The sequence below is a fragment of the Triturus cristatus genome, chromosome 4_1, assembly GCF_964204655.1.
Source record: "Triturus cristatus chromosome 4_1, aTriCri1.1, whole genome shotgun sequence".
NCBI classification, from domain to species: Eukaryota; Metazoa; Chordata; class Amphibia; order Caudata; family Salamandridae; genus Triturus; species Triturus cristatus.
Window position 1 is genome coordinate 442,848,200 of NC_140585.1, and position 13,353 is coordinate 442,861,552.

Consider the following 13,353-nt stretch of genomic DNA (forward strand, 5'->3'; position numbering starts at 1 on the left):
ACGGGTGAGTAGCGTGCTTTATAAACCACTGATTGATTGATTGATCAAAATCTGCTAATTTCTCCAGCACAAACCCCCCAACATATATTTTCACCTCAACCACAGGATGATGAAGATGACTATAGTGATGTGGGTGGGAATGGAGATCCAGATGAAGAGGACCACGCATATACCATGCCACACAATCCAGATCCTTGGGATGATTACAACACAGATCCCGACACACACAATGACCCAGATCTCCATCCCTCTAGGCCATCACCACCAGATGACAATATTGGATTTGCGCAACTCGTTAATAGAGCTGCTCAGTACCACGGGGTGCAGTTACACTCTGACCCTTTAGAGGAAGACTTTTTACTGGAAACATTTACAGCCACACAAAAGTCCACACACACCCTGCCAATGTAAAAATACATGTTAGAACATGCACCAGACGTTTTTAAGGACCCCATCAGAGCCAGGATTCTTAATACCAGAATAGACAAAAAATACAAGGCAGCTCCCAATGACCCAGTGTACATTAAAGGTCAGGTCCCTTTAGATTCTCTTGTAGTGTCCAATGCATGCAAAAAAGCAAATTCTCACAGCACAGGCGACACCCCTCCTCCTGATAAGGAATCCAAACTTATAGACGCATCTGCAAAACGCATCGCATCACAAGCTGCAAATCATTGGCGAATTGCCAATGCCCAAGCTTTGTTGGTCAGATATGACAGAGCTCACTATGATGAGCTTAAAATCTAATCCAACATCTTCCTGACCAATTTAAAGACAAAGCTAATGAACTTATACCGGAGGCAAAATTAATAACAAATACGTCCATCAAATGTGAGCTTGATGCAGTCGATACTGCCTGTCGTGCTATTAATATTAAATCCGGATTCAAACAGGAAGTGAAGTCCGCTATTCTTAATCAGCCCTTTGACCAAGAGCATCTTTTTGGGACTACTGTAGATACCTCTTTGGAGAAGATAAAAAAGGATACTGCTAAGGCCATGGGGGCCTTGCAAACCCCTAGAGGTTCATTTTGTCGCTCCTTTTACAGGGCTGGCTCCAAAACTATTGGGTCGGAGCATCCTTCGTCTTCCTAGATGAGCCCCAATCAAAACAATTCCTCCAGAGGATACTTTCGTGGAAGGTACAGAGGCAACAATGGTAAGGGAAGAGGTTGCGGTAACAATACCCGCAACTCCCCTACCACCAAGCAGTGACTTTCCTTCACTTCCCCCCCAATCATCCCACTCCTGTTGGGGGACGCCCTCTCACAGTTCCTACCTGTCTGGAATTCTATCACAACAGACAAGTGGGTAAGACAGGTTATCCAGTATGGTTATTGCCTGGAACTCACCTCTACACCCCCAAATATCCCTCCCAGACAACGTCCAATGTCTTCAGAACATCTGACTCTTCTCAAACAAGAGGTTCTCTCTCCATTACAAAAACATGCAATAGAATCAGTCCCCTTGCCTCATCAAGGCACAGCAGGGTTTACTCCCTCTACTTTCTAATCCCAAAAACGCACAGTGTGCGAAGTTGGCCTGGTATATGCTGACCACTAATTAAAGTGGGCACCTTGTACCAGTCCAAACAACCCTTATTGATGATTAGGTTAAAGACAACCTTTATTGAAAGCTATCCTAGTGGTAGCTATGAAGAGCAGCCTTCAGGCTAAGTCTCGAAGGAATGTAAAGCAGCTTGTTTTACCAGATTAGAACCTCCTGAATGACCAAATGAAAAAAGAACCATACAAGGAATATATAAAATATATGTATTTATTACTAAACACTCTCTACTAACCTCTTTATGATATTAGAGAACAAAGCACACAATTTTAAATCACTAGAACGACAGTAAATAGCACAATACTCAGTGGGCTCAAGGGGGGAGACCAAACCTTATACTAAGAAAGTGGAATAACAACCACAACTTGACTAGACACAGTGCCTAGAGCACGTAGAATCGCTGGGACCCCAAAGAACCACCCAAGGTAGTGACACAGGGGACCCACGGAGGACGGGTGCAGTGTGTGAACACAGGGGCGAGCTCCGTACAACCCTATGGGAAAGTCGCGGTTGGAATTTTAAATATTAAGGACACTTCGGAGAGGACTTTTAGCAAACCCAGTTAAACATAGAAGGTTCTAAGGCCAGCACCCTTGAGAGTTCCGAGATACCCGTGTTACGTATCCCAGACGAGCTGAGTGCATAGGGGTCAAATGATGTTGGAAACCTTCGTCGTTTTCAATGGCGTGATGCGAAAAAGTGCTGCTGCCGGGAAGATGAAAAGTGTCCGGTGGAATCCAAGCCTCGATTCGAGGTGAGAAGAACCTGAAAGCAGAGGGGACCGAGTCTGGGTCACTTCCAAGTGACCAGGGGCACGATAGACAAATGCCCACCGATGTCGGGTGTTTCAGGTGAGAAGAGGTGAAGCTTGACTCTGCAGCCACGGGGACCAGGAGACGTCGATGACGACTAAAGTCCGGAGGTGAGGTGTCCCACGAAGGATGTCGAATGCTGGGGGGAGGATAGTGTCCAGATTGAGCACCAACACGCCTTGGTAACTGCAACCCACGCGGTCAGAGGAAAGATGCTTCGGTGAGGACCAGCAAGGTCCTGGGGACTCTCCAAACTATGGAGAGTCAGGGCACGTCTGGAGCAACCAGAAAAGCCCACGGAAAGTCAAAGTCACCTTCACAGGGACCCACAGGCCAACGTACCAGGGATCGCGAAGGGACCTCGAGCCGAATCCCAAAATACCAGCCCACGGAACACTCGTGGAGTGTAGGCCGGAAATCTTCAATGGAATTACTGCTTGGGGTCAGGACTACAAGTAGCCCAAAGCACAGCCTCAGGGATCACCGAAAAGCATATGCTGCTGCAAAAGTACACTGTGCACAGGGGTTCGGGTTGCACGGTCCCCTCGAGGGATACGGGCCTCAGAATTGCTGAGAGCGCAGATCAACCTCGGAGACCTCGGGAACCCACCTCCTGTGTTGCAGAAATCTTCGGAGTCCTCAGGAGCTCGTGAGATGCAAACCGGTCAGATGCGTTTAGGTGCCTGCCTTGGATGGGAGTAACTCCTTTACTCCAAGGGAGATTCTTCAGTCGTCCAGCGTTGTGCAGATCGTCGAAGTACTTAGTTTCTGTAGCAGAGTTTAGTCCAGGTAAAATCTAAAGTCCTGTAGTCAGGGGTTCCTACTTTTTACCCAAGGAAGGGGTGGGACAAACTCTGGGGACCCACCTATGGGAAGGTCAGGACAGAGGGGTGGCTACACCCATGTCCTTTGTCCAGTTTTGTGCCAGAGCAGGAGCAAATGGCTCCTGCAACCGGTTTGAGCTGGACTATGCACAGGGACACCAAATGTGCCCCCAGTGCAGACATCAAAGCACTCTGAGAGCACCCACCCAGACCCAATACACTAAAGCCGGTCTGGAAGGTGGTCACGCCTCCCTCTGACAGGAAGCCTATTGTCAAGCCTTCCCCCTGCTCGAGCTTGGCTCAGCAGCAGGAGGGCAGACTTGTGTCTGTGGCTGGCAGCATCTATTTTGTGATGCCCAAGTCTAGAAAGCTGGTACCGGGTAGCCCGGTATGTCACACTTGCCCCTCTAGGAGGGTGGAATCATAACTTCCCCGCCAGTTACTGGCAGGAATGTATGATTGCAAGGTGTTTGACACCAAACACAACATGTTTCTATGCAGCCGTTTTAAAGTTAGCATTTACCGCAAGTTTATAATGCACGTAAGTATATATGGTTGGCTGCATCACAAACCACCCCAGGAAATAGGTTCCGAAGGCTGCAGAGGAGCTCTGCTCATGTAGGTGCACCCTCTCACTTAAAACCCAGCACCCTGCCTTCAGGATTGATAAGGCCTGCCATAGGGGTGACTGATAGGTTTATATGTGCAGTGATATAGAGTAGATCTAGTGAACCTATATCTAAGTAAGGGGTGCATGCACCACCTTACACAGGCTGCTGTAGCAGGCCTGTGGTATCATTTTGAATGGTCTCTCAGGGGTGGCACAATACATGCTGCAGCCCCTGGGAGGCCCTGGGGTACCTATGCCCTGGGTACATAGTATACCATATACTAGGGACTTTTAAGGGTACCCCAGAATCCAATCTGGAGTGTACCTAAAGTACATGCAATCAATTTAGAGGAGAAAGCAGCTGGACTAGGGTCCTGGATAGCTGTATCCCAGTCAGTCTAAGTCGAAAACAGTGAAACATCAGCAAAAAGTGGGGTTAACTTTAAGAAGCAGATCCTACTCTCCTACAGACGGCTCTCTCAGGCCAATACTGGACCACAGACCGTTAAACCTCTACATTCAGTCAGACCACTTCCACATGGTCACTCTCCAACAGGTGCTCCCACTGCTTCAACAAGGCGACTTTCTCTCCACTCTAGATCTGAAAGACGCCTACTTTCATATTCCTATTCACCCCACTCAGGAAATATCTCAGGTTCGTGGTGGATGGTCAACGCTATCAATTCAAAGTCCTTCCTTTCGAAGTGACTACAGCACCCAGAGTCTTCACCAAGTGCCTCGCAGTAGTGGTAGCTCACTTACGAAGACAACACATTCACGTGTTCCCTTAGCTGGACGACTGGCTCATAAAAGCCAAGTCACACAGCAGCTGTGTGCAACACACACACAAAACAATCCAGCTGCTTCAAAACTTGGGATTCACAGTGAATCTCACCAAATCCTACCTCCAACTGTCCAACACACAACAATACCTAGGTGCTACAATAGACACTTCAAAAGCTTTAGCATACCCTCTCAGGATACGCAGTATGCAAGCTCTAATATCCAAATTTCAGCCTCAACACTCATTACCAGAGTGTTCATGCAGTTGATCGGGATGATGGCCTCTTGCATTCTCATTGTCCCTTATGCAAGACTCCAGATGCGTCCCTTACAGGAGTGTTTTGCACGTCAGTGCAACCAGGCTCACGGTCTGCTAACAGATCTGGTGTTGGTGGACAGCTGCACACATCGCTCTCTGCAGTGGTGGAACACACAAAGCCTTTCCAAAGGGCGGCTGTTCCTCGACCTGGTTCCACAGATAGTGCTAACAGCAGATGCATCTCTCACCGGCTGGGGAGCTCATCTTCAGAACCATACCATCTTGGGTATATGGACTCCTCGGCAAAAACACCACTGCATTAATTACCTGGAACTACTGGCAGTTTTTCTGGCACTAAAATCCTTTCAACTCCATCTGGTAGGAAAAGTTGTCCTAGTCCGTACAAATAACATGACCGCAATGTAAAACATACATAAACAAGGGTGGAGGCACTCTACAGCTTTCACACCTAGCTCAAAGCATATGGAGATGGGCCATTCCGCAAAACATATATCTCCTTGCAGAACACCTCCCAGGGGTACACAATCAAATTGCAGATCTGCTGAGTCGTCAAACACAGCAGATCCACAAATGGGAACTTCATCCTCAAGTTCTTCTTCCATTCTTTCAGATATGGGTCCAGCCAGAAATAGATCTGTTCGCCACACATCAAAACACAAAATGCCCAAGCTTCGCGTCCAGGTATCCACACCCATTGTCCAAAGGCAATGTGCAAATGGATGAACTGGTCAGACAAATTTGCTTATGCTTTTCCGCCTCTCCCACTAATTCCGACAACCATGGTTCACTACCCTCTTGGAACTATCAGTAGTTCCTCATCAAAAGCTGCGCCTCTCACCCAAGCTTCTCACTCAGAACCATGGAGAGATAAGGCATCCAGATCCAATCAACTCAACCTTGCGATCTGGCCCCTGAAATCTTAGATTTCGGTTACCTCAATCTCCCACCACACTGCATGAACATCATTAAGGAAGCTAGACGTCCTAGCATCAGAGCATGTTACGCCGCAAAGTGGAAACGATTTGTAATTTACTGTACAAATAACAAAATCAATCCACTAGATGCTTCTATTCAAAACATTATATGTTATCTCCAACACCTACAACAATGTAACCTAGCATATACATCCATAAGACTACATCTCGCTGCATTAGCAGCTTATCTCCAAAACAGACAACCCTTGTCTTTGTTTAGAGTACCCGCTATTAAAGCATTTATGGAAGGACTTAAAAGAATAATTCCAACTAGAGCTCTACCTTCTCCAGTATAGAATTTAAATATGGTTCTAACTAGACTCATGGGTCCCCCTTTTGAACCTCTTCACAAATGCGAACTACAGTTCCTCACTTGGAAAGTAGCCTTCCTAGTCGCTATGACATCTCTCAGAAGAGTTAGTGAACTCCAGACATTAACCATACAAGAACCATTTTTACAAATCCATCCCAACAACGTGGTTCTTAGACCTAACTCAAGATTTTTACCTAAAGTCGTTTCTGCCTTCCATCTTAACCAGTCTGTTGAACTCCCAGTTTTTTTCCAACAACCGGACTCAGTGGCAGAACGGGCTCTTCACATGTTAGACGTTAAAAGAGCAGTACTTTACTACATTGAAAGGACAAATCTTTTAGGAAAACTAAACAACTCTGTGTGGCTTTCGCCCCACCTCATAAAGGCAATCCCATTTCCAAAGCGGGTATTGCAAGGTGGATTGTTAAATGCATCCAAATATGCTATCTTAAAGTCAAACGCACACTAACCATTCCCCCTAGAGCTCATTCCACATGCAAACTAGGGGCTTCTATGGCATTCTTAGGGAACATTCCCCTAGATGATATCTGCAAGGCAACAACTTGGTCTATACCACACACTTTCACAAAACACTATTGTGTAGATGTGCAAGCAAAACAACAAGCTAGTGTGGGCCAGGCTGTATTGAGAACACTTTTTCAAACCACTGCAACAGATACAGGTAGCCACCGCTAAGGAGGTAACTGCTGTGTAGTCTATGCACAAGTATACGATCTACAGCTCATATGCCTCGAACGGAAAGTACTACTTTAACTTCTGAACCCCTCACTCCTCCCAGCCCCGTCACCGCTCACCCCACACCATCTACCACATCTCCCCCCTCTCATATTAGTCCACCCTCTGCAAATAACTCAGACCACGCACTCCCTATACCTCCCCTCTCCTCAATTGCCCAGATCCTACACAACATTGAATGTGACCTATCTAATTTAACTACTGAATTTGCCCGATTCAGAAAAGACTTCTTTGCCCACAGCACCAGAACCCTCCCTCACCATAAAACCACCATCCTCCCTCCCTCAAACATCCCCAATAACAAACACAACCTTTGGAGATCACTCCCTCTCCGATGCCGTAAGCATAGACCTCTCCGCACCTCAAACCATCTCTCCCCGTCCGACCTCGCCGACCTTTGTAACTCCTATCTTAATAATCTGCCAACCACCAACCCTCCACTCCCTAATGCCCCCATCCCTGTTATCATAGGGACAAATAGAACCCCCTCCTCCCCCAGACCACCACCTCAACTTTCGCTGATCCACTCTTGCCCACCTCCATACCCAACCCCACACCACTGAAATGCATGCTAGTTAACTGCCGCTCCGCGGTCCTACACGCCACGGAAATCTCGGAAACCATCCTGAGTGAATCCATTTATATTGTTATATTGCATTCCTCACTGAAACCTGGCTAAATGACCACTCAACGAGCATACTTGACCTTCTCTCCCCCCCCCGGGATACTCTATTCTTAGAAAAGACAAACCTAACAGAGTTGGGGGAGGGCTAGCCATTATCTTCAAAAAGGAACTTCAGATTTCCCTTATCACTAACCCAGGCTACTCCTCATGCGAATACCTGGAAGCAGAACTGTTAACTCAAAACTCCCGCCCAATTTGTCTACACAACATCTATCGCCCCCCGGGACCACCACAGCCCTTCATTGAGGACTTATCTGATCTACTGGCGCAATCAGCATTATCCAACTCAAAAAATCTCTTTCTTGGGGATCTTAACCTCCATTGGAATGATACCAATGACCCCACCATCTCCCTCCTCTCTACACTTCTTGAAATCAACAAACTCAAACAACTCTACCAATCTCCAACTCACACTACAGGATCCATACTTGACGTCATTCTGTCCAACGATGATCTGACTTCCGTTACCAATATCATCCCCACTGACTGGTCCGACCATCACCTTATACTCTTCACCATTGCTACCTCAGCAAACCTCCCTGCCCCTAAAACTACCAGACCTAAGAAATTGACCAGAAACCTAAAAGGCATCCCCCCAGGAGTTCTACAATCGAAACTCCAAGCTCAACTTCTTCTCATTCCCCCCCCTCCCAAAATGCGAATGAGCTCACTGAACTATTTAACAATACTGTTACAGATATTCTTGACCAACTAGCCCTGCCTAAACTCAAAAACCAAAGAAACACCCCCTCAAACTCTTGGTTTAATACTGAGATAAGTAATGTGAGACGGGCACTCAGACTGTCGGAAAGAACCTGGAGACACCATCCCTCACCCTCGCATCTTGCACTTCTCAGACATGCCAGATCTACTTACAAAAAACACATCCTCAAGGAAAAGGCATCTTTCTTCCGCACTCAACTTGACCGTGCCAAAAACAGACCCAGGGAACTCTTCAAAATCATCCGAAACCAGACTTCCCCCGCACCTCCAAATATGACAGCCTCATCAGACAGATGTGAAGAAATTGCCCACTTCTTCTCGGAAAAAATTTCCAAAATTGACCAATCCTTCCTTCCCACACAACTATCCTCCAACTCCCAATCCAATCCTGTCCTCACCTCTAATGCCTACTCCACATCCCCCCTTCCAGATGACACACTCTCTCCTCTGCCCTCTATCCTACTGCTCCCCAGCGAGCCTCCTCTCCAGCCCATTTCCATACCCCCCCACCACTCCACAGGCCTCTCATCTTCCACATCTCCAGTAACCAACTCCCCTAAATCTCAACTTAAGAACAATGCCTCCTTGCTCAACTTTCTCCCCGTCACTGAGCTTGAAGTCATCAATATAATTGGCAATCTAAAACCGTCCTCCCACACAAAAGACCCAATACCCTCCAACCTTGTCCCTGCCCTTAAGCACATCATCACCCCATTCTGGACCAAATTCATCAACACCTCTCTCTCCACGGTGTCCCCTCCTCCCTTCAGCTTGGTCAATTCTCGCCCATAATCAAAAACCCCAATGCTGACCCCAACGACCTAAATAATCTCCGCCCCATCACTAACCTCCCCCTTCTCTCAAAGGTACTTGAAACATGTGTCCTACTACAACTTGACAAACACACAGAAAATTTCAACCTTCTTGACCCCTTTCATTCTGGCTTCAGAAAAGGCTGCAGCACCGAAATGGCAATGCTCAATGTCATAGATGACATCAATCAATCACTTGACAATGGCGAGACCTGCCTTCTTATACTTCTTGATCTCTCCGCAGCATTCGATACAGTCAACCATTCAGCCCTACTTAATGTGCTTAGGACCCGTTTCAGCCTTAATGGCACCGCCTACAAATGGTTCATCTCTTATCTACAACACCGTACTCAGAAAATCAAAATTCAAAACGGTCTCTCTACCCCCACTCCTGTTTCCCTTGGAGTCCCCCAAGGATCTATTCTCTCTCCCTCCCTCTTTAATCTCTTCATGAAACCCCTCATCCTCATTCTTAACCAAGCAGGCATAAATTACCACCTCTACGCCGATGACACCCAAATCTATTACAAGATTAAAACTCATGCTGACATCTTACACCTGAACAACACCCTTACCAAGATCCAAACCTGGTTCCATTCCAATCATCTCAAACTCAACCCTAACAAAACCGAAATCATTCTCTTCTCCCCCAAAAATAACCCTCTACCCGTTCAATCATGGATCCCTGACCTCAATGAACTCAATTGCTCACTTACCCTGTCCAACTCCGTCAAATCTCTTGGCATCACTATCGACAACACCCTAACCCTTAATTTTCACATCAAAAACTCTGCTAATGGAGCCCTCTTCACTCTCCGTCACCTCAAGAAAATTAAACCATTCATACCCTCCAATGATTTCAAACTCGTAGTTCAGTCGCTTGTTCTGTCACGTATTGATTATGGTAATACCATCCTTAATGGAATCCCCAAGGTACACCTAGCTCCTATCAAAGCTGTACTCAGCCTTGCTGCCAGGCTCATCACGGACTGCAAACGCTTCGATCATATATCCTCGGCTCTCAAATCTCTTAAATGGCTCCCTATCGAAGGCAGATCTGCCTACAAAACCGCCTGCATTACTCATAAAGTCCTCCACCAAAACACTCTGCATTACCTCTCAAAGAAACTCCACACTGCGGGCTCCACTCGACCTCTGAGAAGCACCAACACTCTACTCCTAATCCCACCTCTGCATAAAAACAAAGCTACACAATCTCGCTCCTTCTCTGGCAATGTCCCTATTATCTGGAATGACCTCCCAAAAAACCTGCGCTGTAATCCCTCCTATTCTAGTTTCAAAAAAGACCTCAAAACCCACCTCCTCAATTATTATTGGGGTTGCTAACCTCTGTCCTACACCTGATTTCCTATCTATCACACTATATTTGCTCAGTAATTAAATACCCTGTTCTCCTGTTTCACCATTTACCTAATTACTTAAATGTATAGCTCCTGCCCCTGTTTATTTATCTGGTTTTGTATAATGCTCATGTTGTCTGTACTTTGTAAATTTTTGTTGCACTACCTTTCATATGCTTTTATACCCTATGTGCCTTATACTATCCTCATCTTGTAAAGCGCTCTGATACCTCTGGGTCTAGCCAGCGCTATATAAAACCTTCAAAATAAATAAATAAAAATTAAAAAAACAGTATCTATCTGTTCTTGGCATGTAGAGCTGTAGATTCGTATACGCCCATCCACCTCCCCGGACACCTCTATCTGTTCCAGTACTATCATAATTAGATACATTACACATGGACATCTTTTCTATTTCTTACTAACTCCATCATAACCCTCCATGGCAAAACAATCTGGAGATGGAGTCGATGCTCAGGCGCACTATCGTCCTAAGGAGGAGTCACCTACCTCGTGACTACAAATAATATTTCCATGTCAAAAACAAAGTGCAAACATCGAAGTCCAACACCAGAGGGCGATCTATGCACAAGTATACGAATCTACAGCTCTACGTGCCAAGAACAGATGCATACTGGTAAGGAGCATTTTCCTTATCAATTTACCTTAATTTGTGTCAGCCCTTTCAGCACTAAGGTGGTTGGTAAATGCACGCCTGGGTTGTGGTCCTGTTTTGAATGTGACATTATTCTATGCCATTCGCTTTATGCAGCTATATTTTAATTTGTAGCTGTGGATGAGAAACAAATATTTAAATTAACATATAATGTGGTTTCTAGTGCTGTTCTATTTATACGCCTCTACCCTCGACATCAGTTTCTTATACCGGATGACCTCCTTTAGCTTCTTCTAACCTCTACATCAGTTTCTTATACAGCCTGACTTCCTTTTAGCTTCTTCTAAGATTGCCACAAAACTTTGGTAAAAACTTGCAAAAACCCAACCCTTTGATAAATATTACATTTGATAACTTTGAAAAGCACACTGAAAACATGAAACCATAAATATGAATGATCATTATATATAATATACTGTCGAATATACTTTTCTTTTCTCTGACTTCTAGGCACTGTCCAATGTAAAATGAGTTATTCTAATGTTACCATAATAACTCAGACAGGTTACTTTTAGTATTTGTAGTTATTTATTTAGTCTGAATCATTTCAATCTGAATCACTTTCAATGTTTGAATTGCAGGCTGTTGGAGAGCAAGCTGTTAGGGAGGAGTTCCCAGACACCATCATTATGAAACCATCTGAGATGTTTGGAAGAGAAGACCGGTTTTTCAATCATTTTGCAAGTATGAAGCAATCCTGTAGCGACGTATTTATTTTCTGTTGGGTATTTGTGGAGCAGAACTGAAACGTTGTACATAAGTCACAAATAGATGAGATCCCTCTGTGTGTAGAGTACAGATTCTCACGAGACGTGTAAACGGATTGATTTTGCAAAGATACCTGCTGTATATTGAGGCGGTGCAACTTAGGATACCACTCATGCATGGTCAGGTTAAATATTCTGAGGCTATTCAGGAAGCTGTAGTATATTTTGAGGTTCATCACTGATGGTTGTTGTACAAAATTGTCTTTTTTTTTTCTAAGTAGATCACATTACTCAACATCCTCTGCTGGAAGAGCATGGTTTTCAAACTTTTCTTCTCACTTTGATCTGTCCTACTGCCAGATATCACAGAGAAAGGAAATTCTGACTGTTTCGTCTTGGGAACATAATATTGCCCATACAAAGTTAACGTGCCTTCCTTTCCAACCCATAAATTGGTCTGACTTGGAAGCACAGTGACAGTTATCCTCTTTCCTAGCAATAACTTTAGCTGTGAGGGTTAGTGGAGTTTTTACTTTGTATACTTTCATAGCCTTGCAAAGCTTGTCCTTCATGTTCATTTGTCTTTCCTTCCCAAGTTTTCACATTTTTCTTTTAAACTGGCCAGTTCATTTGTCTACACCACAATTCTAGCATAGTATATGCCTAGTAGTTGGTGCGTATGCTTTAATTAGACAAAACGAAATGGGACTCAAGGATATGATATCCTTCATATTGACTACCACAATCCCACCCATAATGTTTAACTTTGTAGCTATTTGACTTCTTGGCAGATTTTCCACATTCCTAAGAGACACGTGAATCAGATCTTGTAAATACATTATTGGGTGTAATATTTTCGTCGCTGTGTTTGATTACTGTATTAAAATAGACTTATGTTGTACAATGCAGCAATAGTTTGAGAAGGGAAGGACAATAGAGCCAGTTAGTTATCTGAGAATGACCTGTGTAGGAAGCTGGCTCTGTATATGATATGCCACTAGGTAGTTATACCGTGCACAGTGTTCAGGTGTTCCCTAAAAGTGTACAGGGCTCAATGTAAAACCAAAAGTGCTCTATTAGGGAGCGTGACTTGGACGGCAGAGCCGATGGCTGCTTGATCGCATCTCTCTGCCTAGAACGGAGCCTGACTGGGGTGATTCCAGTGTCACGGAGCTTGAGTTCGAGCCGGAGCGCAAGAATTTGGTTGCTGGTGCATTACTGTTCCTGTGAGTGCACATTATGGTGTATTTTGCATGCGGGTTCGATCGTATTCCTTGAAGCAACTTCTGCTCCGGAGTGACCATAAATTCACAAAATGGCGGATTGCCACCGTTACTGCATCGGACCTTAGAGGGCGCCAGCAAACTAGAGATGAACTCAGACAGCGCTGTCTTTGTCTGGTCTGACCTTGTTTCTGCACACAACAAGGTATTTATACTTTAAAAGTGATTCCTCTGGTAGAGCAGAGCTTT

At 45.1% G+C, this 13,353-nt stretch overlaps 1 protein-coding gene across 1 annotated transcript in view; it reads left to right on the forward strand.

Moving 5' to 3' along the window:
* NDUFA9 (NADH:ubiquinone oxidoreductase subunit A9) overlaps positions 1-13,353 on the forward strand; it is a 205,827-nt gene that overhangs the window by 86,061 nt on the left and 106,413 nt on the right. Inside the window, exon 6 of the mRNA XM_085652600.1 lies at positions 11,756-11,858. Within this exon, the coding sequence (XP_085508726.1) occupies positions 11,756-11,858 (103 nt within the window). The remainder of the gene's footprint in view (positions 1-11,755; positions 11,859-13,353) is intronic.